Source organism: Alligator sinensis, unplaced genomic scaffold, assembly GCF_000455745.1.
Source record: "Alligator sinensis unplaced genomic scaffold, ASM45574v1 scaffold468_1, whole genome shotgun sequence".
Lineage (NCBI taxonomy): Eukaryota > Metazoa > Chordata > Crocodylia > Alligatoridae > Alligator > Alligator sinensis.
The window spans coordinates 2,107,009-2,129,685 of NW_005842087.1; the positions used below are offsets into that span (position 1 = coordinate 2,107,009).

Sequence of the window (22,677 nt, forward strand, 5' to 3'; positions counted from 1 at the left end):
CCAGGTGACCTATCACCTGGACAAGGGAGAAGAGATTGATGTCATATATTTTGACTTCAAAAAAGCCTTCGATCTGGTATCCCATGATCACCTCTTGGTGAAACTGGCCAGTTGTGGCCTTGGGTCCACCACGATCTGCTGGCTGGGAAATTGGCTCTGTGGTCAGACCCAGAGGGTGGTAATTGATGGAAGTCAATTGTCATGGTGCCCATGCAGTGGGGTCTCCCAAGGCTCTGTTCTTGGACCCATATTGTTCAACATCTTCATTAATGATGTGGACATTGGAGTCAGCAGCCGACTGGCCAAGTTCGCCAATGACACCAAACTCTGGGGCAAAGCATCCACACGTGAAGACAGGAGAGCAATCCAGGCTGACCTGGACAGGCTTAGCAAATGGGCGGATGAGAACCTGATGGTGTTTAACACTGAAAAATGCAAGGTTCTCCACCTTGGGAGGAAAAACCTGCATCATCCTTATAGGCTTGGCAGTGCTACACTGGCTAGCACTATGGACGAAAGTGACTTGAGGGTCACGATTGACCACAAGATGAACATGAGCCTTCAATGTAATGCTGCAGCTAGTAAAGTGAGCAAAACACTGGCTTACATCCATAGATGCTTCTCAAGTAAATCCCAGGACATCGTTCTCCCCTTGTACTCGGCCTTGGTGAGGCCACAGCTGGAGTACTGCATCCAGTTTTCGGCCCCATAATTCAAAAAGGATGTGGAGAAGCTTGAAAGAGTCCAGAGAAGAGCCATGCACATGATCAGAGGTCAGGAAAACAGACCTTACAACGACAGGCTGAGATCTATGAGGCTATGAACTTTAGCTTGGAAAAGCGCAGGCTCAGGGGTGATCTGATGGTCACCTATAAGTTTATCAGGGGTGACCATCAGTATCTGGGGGAACGTTTGTTCACCAGAGCGCCCCAAGGGATGACGAGGTCGAACGGTTATAAACTCCTGCAAGACCATTTCAGGCTGGACATAAGGAAGAATTTCTTTACTGTCCGAGCCCCCAAGGTCTGGAACAGCCTGCCATCGGAGGTGGTTCAAGCACCTACATTGAACACCTTCAAGAGTAAACTGGATACTTATCTTGCTGGGATCCTATGACCCCAGCTGACTTCCTGCTCTTCAGGCAGGGGGCTGGACTCAATGATCTTCCGAGGTCCCTTCCAGCCCTAATGTCTATGAAATCTATGAATATGTGATGATGCACCACACCATCTGCATACCCCTTTTCAAAGTCCTAGATCTGCCCATGTTTGTAACAGGGTTTGTGTAGTTTTAAGGAATAGATTGGACAAACACTTGTGAAGGATAGTTTCCCTAATCCATTCTTGAGCAGGGAGTTGGGCTAGATGACCTCCTGAGGTCCTTTTCAGACCTTTTTATGATTCTATGATGCTTGGATGTTACACTAGCCATGTTTCTTCTTTGCATGTTGTTGGCTATTTAACCACACTAAGTCAGCATGGTGTTAGACCCGTGGGGACTTTTGACTCCAGATACTAATTTCTCTAACAAGATAACTGATTTTATAGACAAGGAAAATGCAGAAGAACTAAAGCTCTGCATATTATAGAGGTCAGACTCATGGGGGTACAGTTGCCAGATTGCTTTTTAAACTTTTGTTAAATACAGGTACTATACTTGTTATTTTCTAATCATTGCACCTCCCTTGATAGAGGCATCAAATTAAAACTCCTTTCTATCAGACCTAAGAATTCTGCTTGTTTCAAAATTCTGGGACAGAAACTAACCTGCCCAGTTATTTGGATGAATTAAGATCTTTGAATTTTGCTTCCATCTCAGATGGGTTTATTCCCATTTCCATAGCCTCATATTCACAACAAGAGTTTTTGCTGTAAGCTGGACGATCATCAGTTGGAAATGACAGAGGTGGAGAAAGATCTTAGCTTTTTAGTCATCCTATGATTTATTATGAGTAACCAGTGTTCTGCAGCTGTGAAAAAGGCAGTTGCAATGCAGGGATATATTAGGTAAGATATTTCCAATAGAACTAGGAAAGTGTTAATTGTACCAGGCTGAGACTTCATCTGTAATACTGTATATATGTCTAGTGACTCAAGTTCAAAAAAGGATGAACTTAAACTAGAACCGGTGCATAGCAGAGTTACAAAGGTGATCAGGGGAAAATAGCTTATCTTATGAAAGAAGACAACAAAGAGTTTGGCTTGCTTAGTCTAGCAAAACCAAGGCTACAAAAGAATACAACTGCTCTCTGAATGCATCAAGGAGTAATCACCAGGGAGGCAGAAGAGTTATTTAAACAAAAGGACAGTGTTGACATGGGAACAAATGGGACTAACTGGCCATGAATAATTTTAGTTTGGAAATTATTAATTTTAGTTTTAATTTTAGTTTGGAAATTAGAAGATTTATAACTATCAGAGGAATGAGGCTCTACCACAGTTTTCTAACTGGAGTAGTAGGGCACCTATACACGTGCACTGAGGCTTCTCTGACATGCTGTAATCGAGTCTGTTGGAGTGTGGCAATTACTGCGCTCCAGCAAACTCCAGCATCATGTGGTATCAGCGTCCCCATGCTGAAAAATGGCGGTGGGGGTGCTTTAACTAAAGCTCACTGGATAAACTTTAGTTAAAGCATCACATGATTTAATTAGAGCAGCTCTTGGAGATGCTTTATTTAAAGCACCCACCTCCCAGAGCACATGTATAAATACCCATAGAGATGCAACCCCCACCCCCCAAAAAAACAACTTCCCAAATAGTTTTTAGATAGAGCATGATCAATTCATGAAAAACATTATATGATGTGTTTTCCTGAAGTAGCATGGGACTAGAATGGATGTCCCAAGAGACCAGTTCCACTCCAACATTCCTAGTATCTCCACTGAACATAGTATTTCCCAAACTTAGTGCGTTTATGCACTAGCATACCAGAGTTGACAACTTTTGTCCTCCCTTCTTCAACTGCCACCACCCTTATTTGCCCTGCCACCAATTCCCAGCAGCAATCAACAGCAGGAAGAAGTGACAGTAATTGGGGGCTGTTTCACACATACACCCATTAGGACCCTTTGGCTTTCCTACACTCCACAAGGGGAAACACTGATCTTACAGCTTTATGTCATCCTATGATTTCTGACCCTTTTATGACAGGCATCACAGGCATATAAGGCAAGTGACCTGCCTTTGTTCACCAAACAGGCCACTGCCAAAGCCAGAACAGAATAAGGGCTTCTAATTGTCAGGCCACTGCTCTATACACACATTTGTCTGTAAAGAAACTAGAAAACCAGATATTCTGCCTTTTGAACTCCCACACAGAAATACTGTGCAAAGTTTAAATTAATTAAGAATCAATCCAATAATTTTTACCATTCACAGTCAGCACAAATTCTCTGGTAGTTTTTCCTGCAATGTTACTTGCTACACAGGTATAGGTTGCTGCATCCCCTAGGTCAGCATTATTGATCTGCAGGTACCGCCCACTGGACAGGATTCGAACTCGAGGAGTCCCCTAAGGAAAGTTGAACAAGTAAAACTAATTTTATCACAGTTTTCCGTTACACAGATATAAAGAATTTCTTGTTACGGAGTAATAGGAGCCATGATAGAGTGCCTAAGAAACAAATTGGGTCCAATTCACTGCCGGCATGGCTTCGTTTATCACAGTGAAGTTACAAGTATGAACAAGGCTCAGCAACCTTACTTAGAAAATTCCATTGTTGTTAAATCGTAACTACAATTTACAATCCTAAAATCCTTATTCAGGAGTGTTGTTTGAATAAGGAGGTTAGAATGGTGAACTGAATATTTTTTAGTTTAAATATAAATTAACAGTTTGACAGCATGAGATTGAAGTGCACTTTATCCACACTCAGGCACATTGCAGGTAGAGGAAATACAAATTTTCCTATGCTACTTTCCCAATCTGCCAAAGTCTTGATGTGCTGCAGCAGTACAAGAGACTACTACTCTTTCGCCTCTGTGCTGAGATTGCCTGCCAGCTGTTAATGGCGAGCTGTTCAGCTCTGCATTGGGAATCAGCTAGCTTACAAAAGCTAATAACCAGCCATGAGATGTGAAAATCTTTTGGTTCTTATTTGTCTGGACCAGATTTGAAGCAGCACAGCACAGCAAACTCCAGTGTTCAAAATCATGAGTCAGGCTCAATACAATCATGAAACTAGTTTAAAAATCATTTGATTTAAAAAAATCCTGAACACGGTGTTCTCTTCATTCTTTGGCTTTTGAGCCTCTCAGCTGGATTCTCAGTCTCATTTTCAAACTTTACTACAAAACCACAAGGGGTAGATACTTATTTTTGTTGTGAGGTTTTATTTTTTTTAAGTTGCAATTCTCACCTTATTATTTAACTCTGGAAGCTGGGGTTTTAAAGAACAACGAATATTACAAGACTACTAATAAACTGCAAGAATTGGCAACACTAGGCTTGGACTTTTATTCTATAACCTCTTCTGTGCAGGTATATTCCATACTGCCAAGCCCCACTACAGCTCAATGAAGTCACAAGTGTTCATCAATGTGGAATAAATAGGCACATTGATACCTCAGAGTTAATTACCCACTTTCCATAGCCAATCCCTTGGGCAAAGTCTGCTTTAAATGTTAAATGTAGGTATGTGTAATAACTGATAGGAGATGGGGAGGTTCTATGCTTCTGTGACCTATATACATACAACTGATAAGACTTTAGAGCAGTGATTCTCAACCAAGATGACATGAGATTCTTTCAAGGTGCTGTGGGGATGCCATGCAATGTTAGCACTGTTAGATGTGCAAATATAATTCACAAGATAAACCCAGAGATACCAAATAGGACTCCATAGTGTCAAAAACATTCTGACCTGTTGTGGTCTTTCTGAATGATGTGCAACAGAAGAATTGCTCTGTTATTTTTCTGTAGTCAAAACATGAGTGAAAACTACAAGCTGACATTTTCCAAGGGGTGCCTCAAGTGCATCAAGGGGTACCTTGAGTCTTTCAAGATTGAAAAGCACTACCTTAGAGGCATCTACTATAATATCAAGGGAAATAAATTAGTTCACTCTTACGACTACAAAGTATTTTTAAAAACACAGTAGCATATATGATTTAGCTGTGCTCCAAAATACAGTTCTTATGAAGGGTAAAAGTCCATTGGATCCTACTTAATAAAACCTGAAAACACTGTTCTTTTATGATCTGATCTGAAGCTCAATTCAACTAACAGAAAGATTTGCACTGAATTCAACGGGCTTTTAATTGAGTCCCTTGTGCCTCTCAATTAGTAAATACTCTTACTAAGGCCTGATTCTGTGGGAATCTGAACCGTGTAGGAATAAATAGGCACATTGATACCTCAGAGTTAATTACCCACTTTCCATAGCCAATCCCTTGGGCAAAGTCTGCTTTAAATGTTAAATGTAGGTATGTGTAATAACTGATAGGAGATGGGGAGGTTCTATGCTTCTGTGACCTATATACATACAACTGATAAGACTTTAGAGCAGTGATTCTCAACCAAGATGACATGAGATTCTTTCAAGGTGCTGTGGGGATGCCATGCAATGTTAGCACTGTTAGATGTGCAAATATAATTCACAAGATAAACCCAGAGATACCAAATAGGACTCCATAGTGTCAAAAACATTCTGACCTGTTGTGGTCTTTCTGAATGATGTGCAACAGAAGAATTGCTCTGTTATTTTTCTGTAGTCAAAACATGAGTGAAAACTACAAGCTGACATTTTCCAAGGGGTGCCTCAAGTGCATCAAGGGGTACCTTGAGTCTTTCAAGATTGAAAAGCACTACCTTAGAGGCATCTACTATAATATCAAGGGAAATAAATTAGTTCACTCTTACGACTACAAAGTATTTTTAAAAACACAGTAGCATATATGATTTAGCTGTGCTCCAAAATACAGTTCTTATGAAGGGTAAAAGTCCATTGGATCCTACTTAATAAAACCTGAAAACACTGTTCTTTTATGATCTGATCTGAAGCTCAATTCAACTAACAGAAAGATTTGCACTGAATTCAACGGGCTTTTAATTGAGTCCCTTGTGCCTCTCAATTAGTAAATACTCTTACTAAGGCCTGATTCTGTGGGAATCTGAACCGTGTAGTGTAAACAATGCCAATGTATAAGCAATACAATTCCTAGAGCTACAGGATGTGAGATCCACCTCTTGTTCTGATGCTAGAGATGATGATAATACTACCAAGATACACAGGATATATACTCATTGTAGCTGTTAGAGGTGGAACAGAGAGAAGATTGAAATATAACCAGTGGAAGGAACTTTTATTTAAAAGCTCTTAAGTGAGAGGTATAAATATATGCTTGTTTAATATTATAAAAATAATAAATTCTGTTTAAATAATTATTAGGTCCCAATAATGCTGAAATAACACCATCCAAAAGCAAATTTCTTCCAAATAATTCCTTTTGTTGAAAGTGAAATGGTCCACTTTGTTCAGGACAAAGGAGAATTGCTCAGGCTGAAGTAATCCCTCTTTCCATTTACGTGTAAAGCTCCCTCCATGCCATTTGTTACTAGTAGGTTAATAATACTGAGGTTAAGAAAGCATTTGACAAATTGTGTTCCCAATCAAAACATTGCATTTTGCCTTATTAAGGCTGAAAGCATTCTACCTCCAGTTACACTTCCAGGAGATCAAAACCAGACAAAGAAATGGAATAAATAATAGGGCTGTGTAAAACAGCACGGTTTCGTTTCAACTTCCATTTCGTCGTTTTGAAGGAACAGTGTTTCATTTCATCATTTCATTTAATTTTGACGCACTGTTCCATTTTATTTTGTCAAAACTGTTTTGCTGTTTCGAGGCATTTTGGCATTTCGCCCATAGGTTATAAGGGGGAATCATAAACATGCCTAAAACTTTGTCATTTCTTGCCTGATTCAGATGAAAATTGCAGGGATGGTAGCCCCTTCTGAGGACATAAAGTTTGCCAAGTTTTGAGGAGGTAGGTGCAGAAGTTTCCGGGAAACTGCACCTCAAACTGTTCAAAGCGAAACTCCTGACACTTGCTGGCAATGGCAGCCTCCTCTCATCCAGCGTGCAGATCTGGGGGCCCACATCCCCAGGAGGGCTTTGGAGCTGTGCTGGATTCCTCCTGGCAGTGCAAGCCCCTTGAGCTGTGTGTTGGATAAGAGAAGGCTGCTGCTGCTGCTTGGGACTAGTGCTGGGCACAGGCTGTGTTCAGCACTGGGGAAGATTGATGCTGCCACCAGTACCAGGAGGCAGAGGCAGCCTTCTCTCACCCGGTGCACAGATACGGTGGCCCACACCCCTGGGAGGGCTGCCAGGCTATGCCAAACTCCTCCCGGGGGTGCAAGCCCCTGGATCTCCACGCTGGTTGAATGGAGGCTGCCGCTGCCACCTGGACCAACACTGGGGAAGATTGATGCTGTCGCCGGTCCCAGGTGGCAGAAGCCATAGCCCTCCCAGGGATGCTGGCCCCCAGATCTGCACACCAGATGGGAGGAGGCTGCCACTGCTGCCTGGGACCAGTGCTGAAGCCAAGTAAGCCTTGCTTCAGAACTCAAAATATTTTGAAACTTTTGAAACATTTTGAGTGCTCTTGTTTTGTTTTGAAGCCTTTTGTTTAGTTTCAATTTTGCTGTTTCAAGCACGAAATGCATCAAAACAGCTTTGAAATGAAACTCCCGGTGAAATTTCGTGCAGCCCTAGTAAATATACATGTTGACAGAACTACACAAACACAGAAATGTAGCAAGGGATAAAGTAAACCCAACCTAAACAAGTTGTATTTGACATGGCAAATTATGAAATAATTTAATCTGGACTCTGTGGTTCTTTTGTTAAACCCATGTGGATTTATTGGTAGTAAAATATGATGGATGGTTAGATTCTAGAAAAGGAAAACCTCTATTCAACCAAAACACAGGGACAGTGCAAGTATCACCACCTTGCTCAACTAATATACCTCAATCTTAGAATATATCTATGCTGACATGCAATGTTGAGTTGCTTGAACTAGCTCAAATACAAGAGGCAGTCTAGCCATGGCAGAACAGAATTTAGTGCTCCTGTGGTTAGGCTGCTTCCCACTCCATGGGAACATCTAAATGAGATGCTGACTGTGCAGCAGTCCAATACTACTGCCCAATAGTGTTGAGTGGCAAAAACCGTGATGTGATGCTACTGATCAGTAGCATAATACTACTGTGCAGTAGCATCACACAAAAAAAAGGTGTTTGCTGGCACTACTGCACAGTAACTCAGGTTATTGTGCATTTATTTAGTACTTGTATAAACAGGTGGAGGAAATATGAGTACAAACAAGTACTAAATAAATGATTGGTAACGGCGTCTCATGTAGACAGCCAATTTAGTCTGCAGTGTAGACATACTCTTAGAGGGAGGAAATGCAGGGCTGATTAATCCTGCAAAAAAAATTCACATTCAACTGAATAACTGTGATTATGTTTCAATGACATCTACAAGACTCCTTAATTTATTTCCTTTATGCATATTACTTGCATAGGTGGCTTTCTTTGTTTGTTTGTTAGCTTTACATTTAAAATAAATTACATTAAAAAAAGTGAAATTCTCAGATACTTGTGTGCATATACATTTTCCAAGAGGGAAAATAATTTTTCAGAAGCCTTCACACAGACATGGTCAAATCTTCTTTTAACCTCTTGTTTATAAAAAGTCTCCTCCAATTAAAGACAGAAACAATAGTAGATGAGATGACTTACATTTTCAACCACATCACTAAAAATAAATAGCACCCAAAGGAAATATGCTTGTCTGTGGTTGAACTACTCTGGTTTATTCCTTTGACCTAATCAGAAGATACTTTTGAAACAGTGTCTTCTCTATCAGTGCACAGTTTCTCAATATCTAAATCTAGGACACATTTAATGAAGAATACTAGCTCACAATTAATAGCCAGACTTTGTGCTTTAAGTTTAAATTAGTTAAGGATTACATGGATGGGAATTCACTCCAATTTTAAAAAAGCAAGAGATACATCCTTATACAAACTCCAGGCAGAGGAAGAGTTTGTGGAGCAGTCACTATTTCAATAGTGGAGCAGTCACTGTTTGAAAACATAATTTTTAATGAATCAATTAATAAAGTTTTTCCACAAAGGAAACAAAATTGGAATCAAACTCTTTTTTTCTGGAACCTTTTCTGATGTAGCCATGATTTCTCTTTGCCAATTGAAAGATCATGTCAGTATTGTGATGGCTCCCTAGTCCAAATTATTTGAACTAACCCTATCTGAATGTACAGGTATAATCTCTTGTCAGAGGAACCTGAGACACTCATACAAAAATAATGTCTGTACTCATCATAAAGGATTATTAATAGCTCATTTGCTACAGTTATGGGAGAGACATCTAATGAGCTGCTGGTTTATCTTGACATTCTTTACTTACCAGTAAAAGACAATATACAGTTAAAAAAACCCTCATTACTCAGCATAGTTTGCAGTGTAGACATAACCTCACAGGGGCATCTTTGCCAAACTCAGTGTAATATTAGGGATGGTCAACAGTCCAATGGGAAAGGGAAATGAAAAATCTGCATAGGTCTATGTGGATGATGAGCAATAGTTAAACTATTCTGTTCTTGCTCCTCTGATTTAATCAATAAGTATTTGATGTCTTACTTATGAAATTCTGAGTCAAGAGATGCATAATGTAGACCTACAGTGGTTACAAAAATTATTTGGTTACTTCTTTTCAATAAAAGGAATAATCTTCCCTTTCTAAATATTACTATAATGTGAGGATACATAAAATACCCAGAGTAAATATATAGTGTAATCTTTCTCAGCTACCTTTCCTGGGAAGCCATTCAGGAGTATACCGAAGGCTTCTAGTATTGCTCAAAGGATCCAGGAGGAGTAAGGGATCCCCCTAAAGGAAAAGAAAACAAATAACTGAGGGGTGACCAGTTCACATGGTTGCTTTCTTCATCTACTTATTCAGGGCCAACTATAACTGGGCTAGGGCCACTCAACTTTCTTTTGATCTCAAGGAACTACAACTCTGTTGTGCTGAGGGAGCAAGTGAGTGGAATCACAAAAAATTCAGGCATCTTATGCAGAGATGCAACAGAGTGCTGGAAAACATGCAGAAAATGTACCTGTAACAGTGTTCCATTTTTAAGCCATGTAATTGTAGGAGGTGGGACTGCATCTGACTTGCACTCCAATATAACTTGCCTGTTCCGCAGCACAGTGACATCCTGAGGACCACTGGTGCCAGCAATGTTAGGGGGAACTGTTAAAAATATTAAGAAAAAGAAGTGCAATAAATATGAACTTAAATATCCCTGTGGAAGAAATTTCAGTGTAGTTATCAAATAAGCTTTTGTGACTGATCCATAATATCAGCACTGCTACAATTAACTGGTTTTAGTTTTCAGTTCTTTTACCTGCACAATACATATCACCCTCATTTGACTGGTCACAAGACACACTAAGTAAACCACTGATTAACAGAAATTAACTCAGAATATACTTAGTAAAGAATCTAGCGCTTAGCCAGGTGGAGTGGAGGTACCAAAATGGTTCCCTAACATTATCAGCAGACCTAGGAAAATGAATCTCATTTTTATTGCTTTTATACAGGAAAAAGCAAAACCTCAATTTGATTAAAAAAATATTTCATTCTTTTCTTGAACTGCCTGTAGGACCTGCATAATTCTGCAAGAAGCAGAAGTGGACTCATCTGAGGTAAATTTCTGCAACCCTACTTTTGCTACGGCATACTATGTTATAATGAATGTCCTCCATAGGACAGAGAAGAAATTAAAGCTATCATCCTAGCCTCCCAAAACTAGATTAACAAGATATACAAGGACTATTCTACACTTGAAGAAGCTTTGGGTATCCTGCTTCATCTGCCATTTGATTTTTTGATAGCCTGTCCTTGTTATTCCTTCTCAGTCTCATTGAAAAAAATTCAAAGGATATTGATGCCTTTCAACCACCCTTGTGTGTTCTATTGTGAACAGTTACTTTGATATACAAACATTAAGTATCTGAACCGAGTGTAATATCATTTTCTCAAAAGATGTACCATTTTGTCTATCTTCCTGTCATTTGTTTACTCCTTTACTTTTTTAAGAACAGGAATATGTAAAAGCAGAAGACTGAGAATTTAATAAACCTTTATTGCACAGTCCACTTTGCTTCCTTGAAAGAACTATGCTTTGTTACTTAATCCTTCCATTTTCTGTTCTAGAAAGAAGAGGACAGACACAATGCAAAACTCAGATCAGATCACTGAATGAGGTATATAGTCTTTTGTCTTGTAAAGCACTTTTTAGTGGATATTCTCTAGCTTTTAAGAGCAGTTGATAGTTGCAGTTTTAGGTCTTATTAAGTGTCAAGGAACCCCAAATTAAACCCCAAATTAAAAACCCCAAATTAAAAACTTACCATGCACTCTTACTAAATACTCTTTATCATCATCTCCTGCAGGGCTAGATGCTAAGCATGTGTATCTTCCTGTGTCCTCTACCTATGGGACACCCAAACAATTTCAGCAGAAACTCCAGAATAGGAACAAATCAATTAGTCAATGTAGTAAAAATCATAGAATCAAAGAAAATTAGAGTTGGAAGGGACCTCAGGAGGTTATCTAACCCAAACCCCTCCTCAAAGCAGGACCATCCCCAACTAAATCATCCCAGCCAAAGCTTTGTCTAGCCGGGTCTTAAAAAACTCCAAGGATGAAGATTCCACAACCTCTAAAGAACACTGTTCCAGTGTTTTATTACCCTCCTAGTGAGCAAGTCTTTCTAATGTGCAACCTAAATGTCCCTTACTACAACTTGAAACCATTGCTTCTTGTTCTGTCAAAAAGATGATGACGATGTTTGTCAGATAATGAAAATTAAAAAAACCAAGGGCTAGATTGTGGACATAAAGGTCTGTGGCAGATGTTCAGTTAAAAGGCACAATGAGATGTGATCTGTGATACCAATAATTGTGCCTCCTGCCATGCCACACTGTGTGTTGGGAGGCAGAATTGTGGGATTGGGAATGAGCTCCCAATTGTGCACTATTGCTGGTGCAGGGGAAGCCCAGACTCATGATCCTGATCTCCCTCTGCAGCAGCAAGTAGCAAACTGGGTGCCCAGTATGCTTGACTCTGAAGCACTATTGAGGCTGGGAGCCCCAAGCAGCTTATCAGCCTGGCCATATGTTCAGTTAAAGGTACAATGGGAACCAGCCATTCTGGAGTACATTTGAGAGCAGCGGGGCTGAATCACAGTAGGAATACATATTAAGTTGTGGTAATAATGTACCTGCAGCTGTCTCAGTTCAGAAAACTTTGAAAGCAGGAAGTGAAATAGTCTCCAACCCCAATTATAGTAGGCAGAACTACCTGATCTAGAATCTGACCACGGCAGTCATTAATCCCTCTATTGCTCAGAGGAGTACATTGAAGATTATTAATAACCACAATGATTAGGACTGTGACTATGTATTTTGTCAGAAAGATATTGCAATACTTCCTCACAGTGTGCTGGTTGTAGACAAAGAAATAAGAGGGAAGGATGCCCTTATTGAAATATCAGCTCTATTTCCCATCAAAGTGCAAATCAAAACCAGCTCTGCAAAGTCATCTAGTATTTCCAAACCAGCCTTAATTGAAAATATATTGACTACCTGGGCACTAGCTATCCTAAGCACCTCTCCTCCTCTCAGGACATGAACATTTTCATTCTGGGTGAGTGGGCGCCCATCCTTCATCCAGGTGATTTTTGGGACTGGGATGCCAGTTGAAATACAATGAAGTTCCAGTGGATTGTTAACAACCACAGATATTTCTTCTGGTTGATCAGATCCATTGATATGAGGGGGATCTGCAGGAAGGAAAGACAACCCAGGTTCTTTACTTACATAAAAATTCAAACCTCTAAAATATGATGGGCAGTCAAATAGTTAAAGTAGCACAATACAATTAATTGGTTTTACTTTCCAATACATTTTACAGATTAAAGTATCACCTTTCTTTGACTGGAAACAACTTATTTCCTAAAACGCATTTTGGAAACTAATTGACAGAATCCAGCACTTAACCAGAGAGTGGAGGTACAAAAAGGGACTGACAGATGTGCAGGCCTCCGCTTTAACTCATGGCACTTTGCAGAATGCACCATGAATTAGAGCTCTATCCTCCTCCCCTCATTCCCCCCCTGATTCAACAGATGTTTGCCTTTTAGGAATTGAGCCTACCTATAGGAGCCCTGAGAGCCTGCCTGCAGTGGAGCAACCACCCCTTTTCCTCAGTTCTCACCACCCAGTCTGCAAGAAGGTAAAGGGGAGAGGGGAGGGGGAGAAAATTACAGGTTTGGGTTTGCCTGGCCTGGGCTGAAGGAGAGGGGATGGGGGGCTCCAATCTACCTGCCTTCCCTCCAGCTCAGGCCAGGCACCCCGCAGCTTGCTCCTCCTCCCCTTTCTCCACTTCCTTCCTCCAAAGTGGAGTGCCTTCATCTGATCCCTTATTTGATGAGTGTTAATTTGTCATGCTATCAGCCATTTATAAAGGGCCTCGCAGCCATGCACATGTCACAGCACAGCTGTATAGAGTACTTTCAGGGGGCTGACTGCATGACAAATGTAACTTCTGTCTGCACCCAAAATGAATCCCTAACATTATCAATAGACATTAAAAAAAGGTTTATCACATTTTTATTACTTTTATACAGGGAAAGTAAAAACCAGTATAAAGATGTTTCACTGTGTTCGTATACAGCCCATAGAAACTGCTTAGTTCTACAAATGGCTGATTCATTTGGGGGGAAATTTTGCAACCCACTAATGCATTATATTCCTGATTGGGTAACTGACTTGCCGTGTAACAGTGAGCATCTCATATTCATCTATCACTTGCATATTGTTTGACTGGACAATTAACACTTACCCAGGACTTTTAGGGTGAAATGTTTGCTAACTTCCCCTGCTTCATTGGAGGCTTTGCAGGTGTATCTGCCCGTGTCATCAATCTCTGTCTTTGCAATATGAAAGACCATCCCTTGATTACTTATAGTCATGTTGGATCCAAGACTCAAAACCTGCCCATTTTTAAGCCATGACATCTTAGGGGTGGGTGTGCCATCACTTAAGCACATAACTGAAGCAGTATTGCCTTTCACAATAATCACTTCCTCTGTTCCTCCTGCATTATCCATGCTTGGTGGTACTGAGGAAAAAGACAAGGTTATTATGGAATGCACTCAAAAGCTAACACTTACCCTAAAAATGCACTGTAGTTAAGCAAATAATTTTCTAGGTATCTTATACCTTAAGTTAGTGTGTACATGGAAATTCAAATAGGAATAATACTCTCTATATATTGAACCATGAAAAGTCTATAATACAGTATATATGCCAATGAAAGTAAATATGGTTTTAAGGTTAAAATATTTTTTCTGTAAAGAAAATTTGCAAAACTGAAAAGTTCCATAAAACAACTGAAGAAGATACACTTTAACAGAATCCACACTGTTGTATTAATAAGAAAGAATACAGAACTTGTTACTTGAGGGGGAAAAAAATCTATACCCTTACAAGGTTAAATATATTTACATTATCCAGATTGTTTCAGTCAGGACAAAATTTCTCACTCCTACATTTAGGATATTAGCCAAATAATGTGACTTTTTTTACTTTATGAAAAAGTGATAAAATGTGACTAAGACTGTGAATATCCCAAAAAGACCTACCATAAACTTGAAGACTGTAATGTTTATTGTCAACTCCAGCTCTATTAGATGCTACACAAGTATACACACCAACATCAGACAGGTGAGCTCTCGCAATTCTGAAGAAAATACAAATGAAGTTATAGCATACAAGGGGCTGCATTATTCCACCTTGAATATGATAAAATCTGGTCCAAGAGGGCCAAATTTTAAATTTGTCTGTGCCAGTAGCAGCAGAGTTGCCTAGATTTACCCAAAATTACCTTACCTATATAGTTTAACTAACAACTCACCTGAGAATCTGTCCAGCAGACAGCAACCTGATTTGAGATGAGATAGAAAGAGGAAGCCCATTTTTAAGCCAGTTGATTTGTGGAGGTGGAGTGCCAGTAGCAGTGCATTCAATGTTTACAGAAGTGTCCAATAAGGCAGTCAGCTCCTCTGGTTCAACCTTATTATTGAGTATTGCTGGTGGAACTACATTTTAGGACAAATGAAGAAGAGAGGTGTTAAAATTAGTTCTTCAAAATTCTGTCTATTGCTTGAGTGGTCTCATCTTGCCCTGACCCCCTGGGTGCTAAAAACAGAACTACAAAAATGAAGTGAGATCAAAATAGGAATATTCCTACAGATTCCAATTAATATTCAAGTACGTACAGGCTTCTTCATTGTAGCAATCAAGAAATCCTTTAACGTCAGTAACTGAGGATCACACACCTAATTTACATATACATTTATAGTGTGAACATCAAGTGTATACAATACAACCAACAACCCTACAATAATAATATTTGTCATTTTTGGCTTTATTAAAATTAGTTGGAGACTATATATAGAACACATTACAATATGTAAATTAATCAACTGTGCCCTCACAGATGCATGGAGCCATACTGTCCTATAAAGACCTGGAAATAGCTTTTATTCATTAAGAAATGGCCAACATATACTTGCCCTAGTCCTGTTTAGCCTGACTCTCTCCAGCTTAACACCTGGTGTAGTGACTGACACCTGTCTAAAATGCTACCAAAGCAGAGTTCCATTTATTCCATATCACTAGTAGCATTTTATAGCCCTTTTTCCACAGATGACAGTATGTAAGATGATGGGGCAGATCCAACAGGGGTACAATGGTGCAATTGTACCCCCCTTTGATTCTTGGTCTACCCAAAGTTTGAAAGCAACTGCCTGGCAGGGGCAGCAGCATTTTTATTCAGGCAGCAGTAAGGGAGTCATAGTAATCTACCTGGTTCCTTCTAAGCTTCTAAAATGGTAAAAATTCTCTCTCCTATTTAGTGGTCTTGCTGTTCCACTAATAAAGGTACCCTGCTTTCTGCAATTTTGCCATGTTAGCTGCCCCTGGTAATCTAGCTCGTATTTTACGGCTCTGCAGACTGTGTTGAACTCTAGCTAAAATAATTAACTCCGATGTGAAAACAACTTTCAGCAAAACACTGGATGTACTGTTAAGATGCTTAGGAAGGCTAGATTTTATTTTATGAATCTGAAAACAAATGTACCACTTATTGTAACAACTTTGGGACGAAAGACATCATATTTTTTATTATTTTTGCCTAGTTTGCTGTGTTTTTTTAATACACAATACATCATGTAGAAAATGAATGACCATTCCAATTAAGTTATATTTGTTTTGCTTAATTTTTAAACTAAATAATATAGCCCTGGGCCCCTAACATATTAAAAAGGCTTCTAGTTTCTTTTTAACTGGAGAAAAATGTGTTGTTATATTTGATGATGTATCACACCATCTGCACCCCCCGTTCTCAAAATCGTAAATCCACTCATGGTTAAAGAGAATTATGAACACTGTCATCCATGGCATATTTTGTATGACACAAGCAAGATACGGTCCAATATTTTTTCCAATTGCTTAAAATCTTTTATAAAGTGAATACTTTTCAAAACAAAAACACTTTATATTCCAGCTCATTGCTTTTATACTCCAGTTTTAGGCAAGCATAATTCAATTGGAATAAATAGAGCTAAAATGATGTAAAGCTGGAGTAAAGCAGTAGTTAATATGGCCTACAACAGTGGTTCCCAACACAGTACCCGTGGGTGGCATGGCACCCCCCCCCCAGCTTATTCAGGTGCCCATATGCATTTTCACGATCAGTAAAAATCAATATTCCAACAAAACTGCTGTCACTGCCGACTGAACTCAGAACAACACTTCAAAATTTTTTTCACAAAATGTTTTTTCTACATACCTCAAGGATCATGAATGTTGCAATGGTGGGGTGGATGGGGCATCCCACAGATGTGCAGGGCTCCCCCCCACCCGTGAACCTGGAAGTGGATTGGAAATACTTCCGGTCCACTTGCGAGTCTGCCACCGACCATGGAGGGGGGCCCCCCCTGCACCTCCCCGGCTCTGCAATTGGCTGCAGGGGGACCCTGGCTGCCCCCTCCCCCAACCCAGGAGGCACCAGTCACCGAGCCAGGGAGGCTGGTGCTTCTGGTCCACTTCTAGTTCTGCTGCAGAGCAGGCTGGGGACCCCCCATGCTCCTGTGGGATGCTCCATCCGCCCCACCATCTCAGCATTCACGAGCCACCTGGTACCTTGAGGTATGTAGAAAAAACTTTTAAAGCTGTGTCTATGTCCAAATCACCCAATCTTTCCAAATCTCTCCAAATCAATTCAGAGGGTCCCAATTCAATTCAGAGAGGCTAAAGGGTCTCCCAATTGGATTCAGATTTGGAGATTTGGCCACTGAATTGGACTGAATCTCCACCGAATCGAATCAGTGACTGAAGCTTCGCACAACCCCAGCGCTTACTACTCCCTCCCCAAATGAAACTATGTGCATGTGCATATCCAGGATTCTAAATTCTAAAGTTTAATATTCATACTGGCACCCACTGCTTTTTCTTTTAAATTTGAATGTGCCCTTGGGCACATGAACATTGGGAATCTCTGGCCTACACCTTCTTGTCCCTCTCTCTGAGAAAAATCATAATGGGAAGAAGTTCTGTTTTACTGATTATATCCTGGGAACTGCTTTCTGTTTATTCCAAAATCTATTAATCAGAAATTATTTCAATTATTTCGGTCCTCTACAGTATGTTCTATTAAATATGTTTAGTGACATTTACATCAATACCCTGTACATTAAATTGAAAACATACGATTATATAGACATGCAGCATTGTGTGAAAACAGGGACTCATTTCTTGGCTTTGTAACAATAAAACCCAGAATCAAACATCAATGTGTCACCTGTGGAAACGCACCATATACATTCAGATTGAAAATTCGGTCTTCTTCTCCTGCTGGATTAGTAGCCACACAAGTGTATTTCCCCGCATCAGTTGTTAGAGCTCTGAGAATATTTAATGTGCTGCCATCTGGTGTCACTCTGCATAAAAGGTCAAAGTACAGTATTTATTTACACATTCGAGCTCATTTTCACATTTCATTCAAGTCACCCCATTCCTTATTGAAATTCTAGCCTCCGTATTTGTTTTTAATCTAGTTATATAAGGATATGTTTCTGAGTGAATGCTTTTGCTGTTTCAGCTTCCACTTGGATTCAGTTCCATCACAAGCTTCAAAGAATCTATATCCCAAAGAATGAGAATCAAATGGGTCCATTATTATTACTTTTTCCATACAGCCTTCACATAATAGAAATGGCTAAGGAAAAATCTGGAGATGTTTTATGTACACACCTACACACCTCTCAACCATTTAAAAATGAAAATAAAAACTCAGAATCAGGGAATATATCACCTTCCCAGAGCTGCATATCTTATTTTATCAGCCTAGTGGTTTAGGTTGTGTCTCTTGACTGTACCAGATAAGTGGCTGGCATAAAGATGACATACAGGCACCTTTACGCCTTGTTTGGCCCAAGTTGTATCACCAACCCACCAACCACCACATGACTGGTTGCAACAATCTGACCCGTTAACTCACCAAAATTGCATTGTCTCACAAACCTATGTTGGACTGACTTCAAACATAAAAACTAATTCTTCATAGAGCAGGAGAGGAAGGAAAAACACCTTTATTACTCCTACCTGGACTGCTAAATGTACAAAGTAAAACAAGGCAGAGAAGCAGAAAATCTACATGATTGACAAAATATCCTAGAGTCACAAACATTAAAGATCTGGAAACCTATTAGCCCACCTGAATCAACCCCTCTTACAGAAAAGTGTGTTTGGTTCCCAGTTTTCTCATCTCTCTGTTTGTACTGTGAATTCAGAATGAGAAGATGCAGTGCACATTTTTACTTGCCTTATTCTTTGTGATTCATTACTAGGAACTGGTTTTCCATCTTTAAGCCACTGCAAAACAGGTGTGGGAATACCATTGGCATTGCAGACAAGCTGGAAACTTTCTCCCAGAAGGACACTGACATCACTTGGCATTTCCGATCCAGCAATATTTGGAGGAACTTTGGAAGGGTCAAGAAGAGAAAAATCAATTTTTCCAATAAAACAAAAACAGGCCAAATGCTAATCTGTACTGGGATATATCAGGAGTCCCTCCACCTGTTTCAATGGAGTATTCCCATTTATTCTAAATTACGTGTTAGGGGAGACTTCTCCTGACAGAATAGTTACAAAAAATGAATAAAAAACTTGTTTAACCATTCATCTATTCCCTCCAATATATGCAGAGATCAGTTTATGTTCAGCAGATTGATAATACTAATAGAAAAGGCCAGTTAATATGCATAATATTAAAATAATCTCTGCCCAAAAACAGGGAAGAATCAGTGGTGAATGTAGAAGTGGATGGCAATTTGGGCAGCAGCAACCACTAGATGATTGAGTTCAAGATCCTAAGGAAAGGAAGAAAGGAGAGCAGCAAATTAGGGACCCTGGATTTCAGAAAAGCAGACTTCAACCCACTCAGGGACCTGATGAGCAGGACCCCTGGGAGGCCAATCTGTGGCAAAAGAGTGTCCAAGAAAGCTGGCTGTATTTTAAAGAGCCCTTGCTGGGTGTTTATGAACCAACCATCCTAATATGCAAGAAGACTAGCAAGTATGGCAGAAGACCAGCTTGGCTTAGCAGGAAACTCTCCAGTCAGCTAAAACACAAAAAGGAAGCTCACAATAAGTGAAAACTCAGACAAATGACTAGGGAGGAGTATAAAAGTATTGGTCAGGCATGTAGGGATGAAACCAGGAAGGCCAAATCACAATTGGAGTTTCAGCTAGCAAGGAACATTAAGGTTAATAAGAAGGGTTTCTACAAATATGTCAGCAACAAGAGGAAGATCAGGGAAAGTGTGGGTCCCTCACTGAATAAGGGAAGCCAACCTAGGAACAGATGATGCATAAAAGGCTGAAGGAGTCAATGCCTTGTTCACATCAGTCTTCACAGGTAAAGTCAGCTCCCTGGCAGCACAGAAGGTGGACAGCTGATAGTGGTGAAAGAACAGGTTAGGGGCTAGTTAAAAAGCTGGATGTATATAAATCCTTGGTGCCAGATGGGAGGATGGAGATGATCCACTGGAGAGTGCTGAGGAAGTTGACTGATGTGACTGCAGAGCTTCTGGCCATTATCTTTGAAAACTCATGGTGATTAGGGAAAGGTCCCAGATGATAAGAAAAGGGAAAATATAGTGATCATCTTTAAGAAAGGAAAGGAAAGGAAAAGGAACTGGGGAACTACAGACTGGTCAGCTTCACCTCAGTTGCTGGAAAAATCATGGAGCAGGACCTCAAGGAATTCTTTTCTAAACACTTGGGAGAAAATAAAGTGATCAGGAACAGTCAGCATGGATTCACCAAGGGCAAGTCATGCCTGACCATCCTTCTATGATGAGACGACTGGCTCTGTGGATGCAGGGAGACTAGTGGATACGATATACCTTGACTTTAGCAAGGCTTTTGATAATGTCTCCCATAACATTCTCGCAAGCAAGCTAAGGAAGTATGGGTTGGATGAATGGACTGTAAGATGGATAAAAAACTGGCTGGATTGTTGGTGTCAGAGGGTAGTGTTATGGGATGCAGTCCCTAAGGATGGCCATGTTACCCCTAAGGCCCCTTGACTGTGCCAATTCAGCCCAATGGGCACCCTCTATTCTCACCTACCACGTCTTGATGTATTTTTGTAATATAGGAAGGCTGCCTTCACGTCCTGTTGGACACAGTCTTGATGGATTTTCCTGAACCCCATGGGTCCTGTTTCCAAGTAGGTGTCTCGGGACACCCCAGCCTTATGGGCTATACGTGTGGCTCCAACCGCCCCTTTACCATGCCCGAAGCCTCACAGATGGTACCGACATTGTCCGGTCTAGGCCTTGTTGTAATTTGGCGCCCTTGTCCTCCCTGGGCTCTCTGCAGCCTTGTCTCACTCTGCACCTCACTGGCGCCTGGGCTCTGTGCACCCCCAAATGCCGCACCCTCTCTGACACCGGGGACTGTGCACCCCCAAATGCCATGCCCTCTCTGGCATCGGGGTCCCCGTGCTGAAGTGGGCCCCCAAAGAGGTCTCCTCCTTCCCCAAATAGCCTTGCCCAAACCACCGGTTTTATACAACGGCAAACAAAACACAAGCCCCTGGGCTATAACATAATACAAAAGGTCAGGGTATGTTCTGACCCTTTAAAAGGATCAGGTTTCGTCCCTGGTACACAGGTGCATCTCAAGTAGGGCCAAGGAGGTGATCCTCCCCGTCTACGTGACACTGGTCAGGCCACAGCTGGAGTACTGGGTCCAGTTCTGGGTGCCCCACTTTCAGAGGGATGTGGACAACATCAAGATGGTCCAGAGGAGGGCCACCCGCTGAAAGGCTACAGGACCTGAACCTGTTCAGCCTCCACAAGAGAAGGCTGAGGGGGGACCTGGTGACAGTCTATAAACTCACTAGGGAGGACCAGAAGGGTTTGGAGGAGACCTTGTTTCCCCCTAGCACCCCCAGGGATAACAAAGAACAACAGCCACAAGTTGTTGGAGAGTAGGTTTAGATTAGACATCCGGAAGAACTACTTCACTGTCAGGGTGGTTAGGATCTGGAACCAACTTCCAAGGGAAGTGGTGCTGGCTCCTACCCTGGGGGTCTTTAAGAAGAGGCTTGATGCCTACCTGGCTGGGGTCTTTTGAGCCCAGTTTCCTCCTGCCCAGGCAGGGGGTCGGACTTGAATATCTACAAGGTCCCTTCCGACCCTACTTCTATGATTCTATGATTCTGGCACTGTCTAATATCAAAGGTACCTGTGGAGCTCATGGAGCTCCCTTAGCCCTAGGTGCAGCATACCAGGCAGTTGCAGCATCACTGGGCACTTCCTCCCTGGAGGCTCCTTCCCCTCTGGCTACTAGTGGGGAAGTGTCTTCCTGGCCTCAGCCCTGGGATTTATATATGAGCCAGGCCCTGCCCCTTCCAGTCAGCTGACTGCTGGCAGGTGTGGGCCAACTAACTCATTCTGGCTGCCCTGGTAACCAGCAGCTGGGGCTCCCCACTCACTGCTAGGGCTCTCTCCCTAGCAGTTTCAGCTCTTTAAAGGAGCAGGGCACCTAAGTGTTCTGCAACAGGTAGTAGTCAATGGCCCGATATCTAGTAGGCAACCAGTATCAAGTGGAATGCCCCAGGAGTCAGTTCTGGGGCCAAGTTTGTTCAGTATCTTCATCAATGACCTGAAAGATGAGATGGAGTGCACCCTCAGCAAGTCTGCAGATGATACCAAGCTGGGGGAGTAGTAGATAAACTGGAGGGTAGAGCTAGTATCCAGAAAGACCTAGACAAATTAAAGGATTGGACCAAAAGAAATCTCATGAGGCTCAAGTAGGACAAATGCAAAGTCTTGCACTTAGGATGGGACAATCCCATGCACTGGTACAGGCTGAGGACTGACTGGCTAAGCAGCAGCTCTACAGAAAAAGACATGGTGACTACAGTGGACAGTAAGCTGAATATAAGACTAATTGAAAAGACTATGTAGACTAATGGGAAAGAGACTAATGTAGAC

General features: G+C 41.1%; 1 protein-coding gene across 1 annotated transcript in view; it reads right to left on the minus strand.

Moving 5' to 3' along the window:
• HMCN1 (hemicentin 1) overlaps nt 1-22,677 on the minus strand; it is a 359,897-nt gene that overhangs the window by 66,238 nt on the left and 270,982 nt on the right. Inside the window, 9 exon segments of the mRNA XM_006023882.3 lie at nt 3,372-3,513; nt 10,151-10,287; nt 11,451-11,532; nt 12,687-12,883; nt 13,945-14,223; nt 14,747-14,844; nt 15,019-15,202; nt 17,982-18,106; nt 18,991-19,150. Coding sequence (XP_006023944.1) covers nt 3,372-3,513; nt 10,151-10,287; nt 11,451-11,532; nt 12,687-12,883; nt 13,945-14,223; nt 14,747-14,844; nt 15,019-15,202; nt 17,982-18,106; nt 18,991-19,150 — 1,404 coding nt within the window.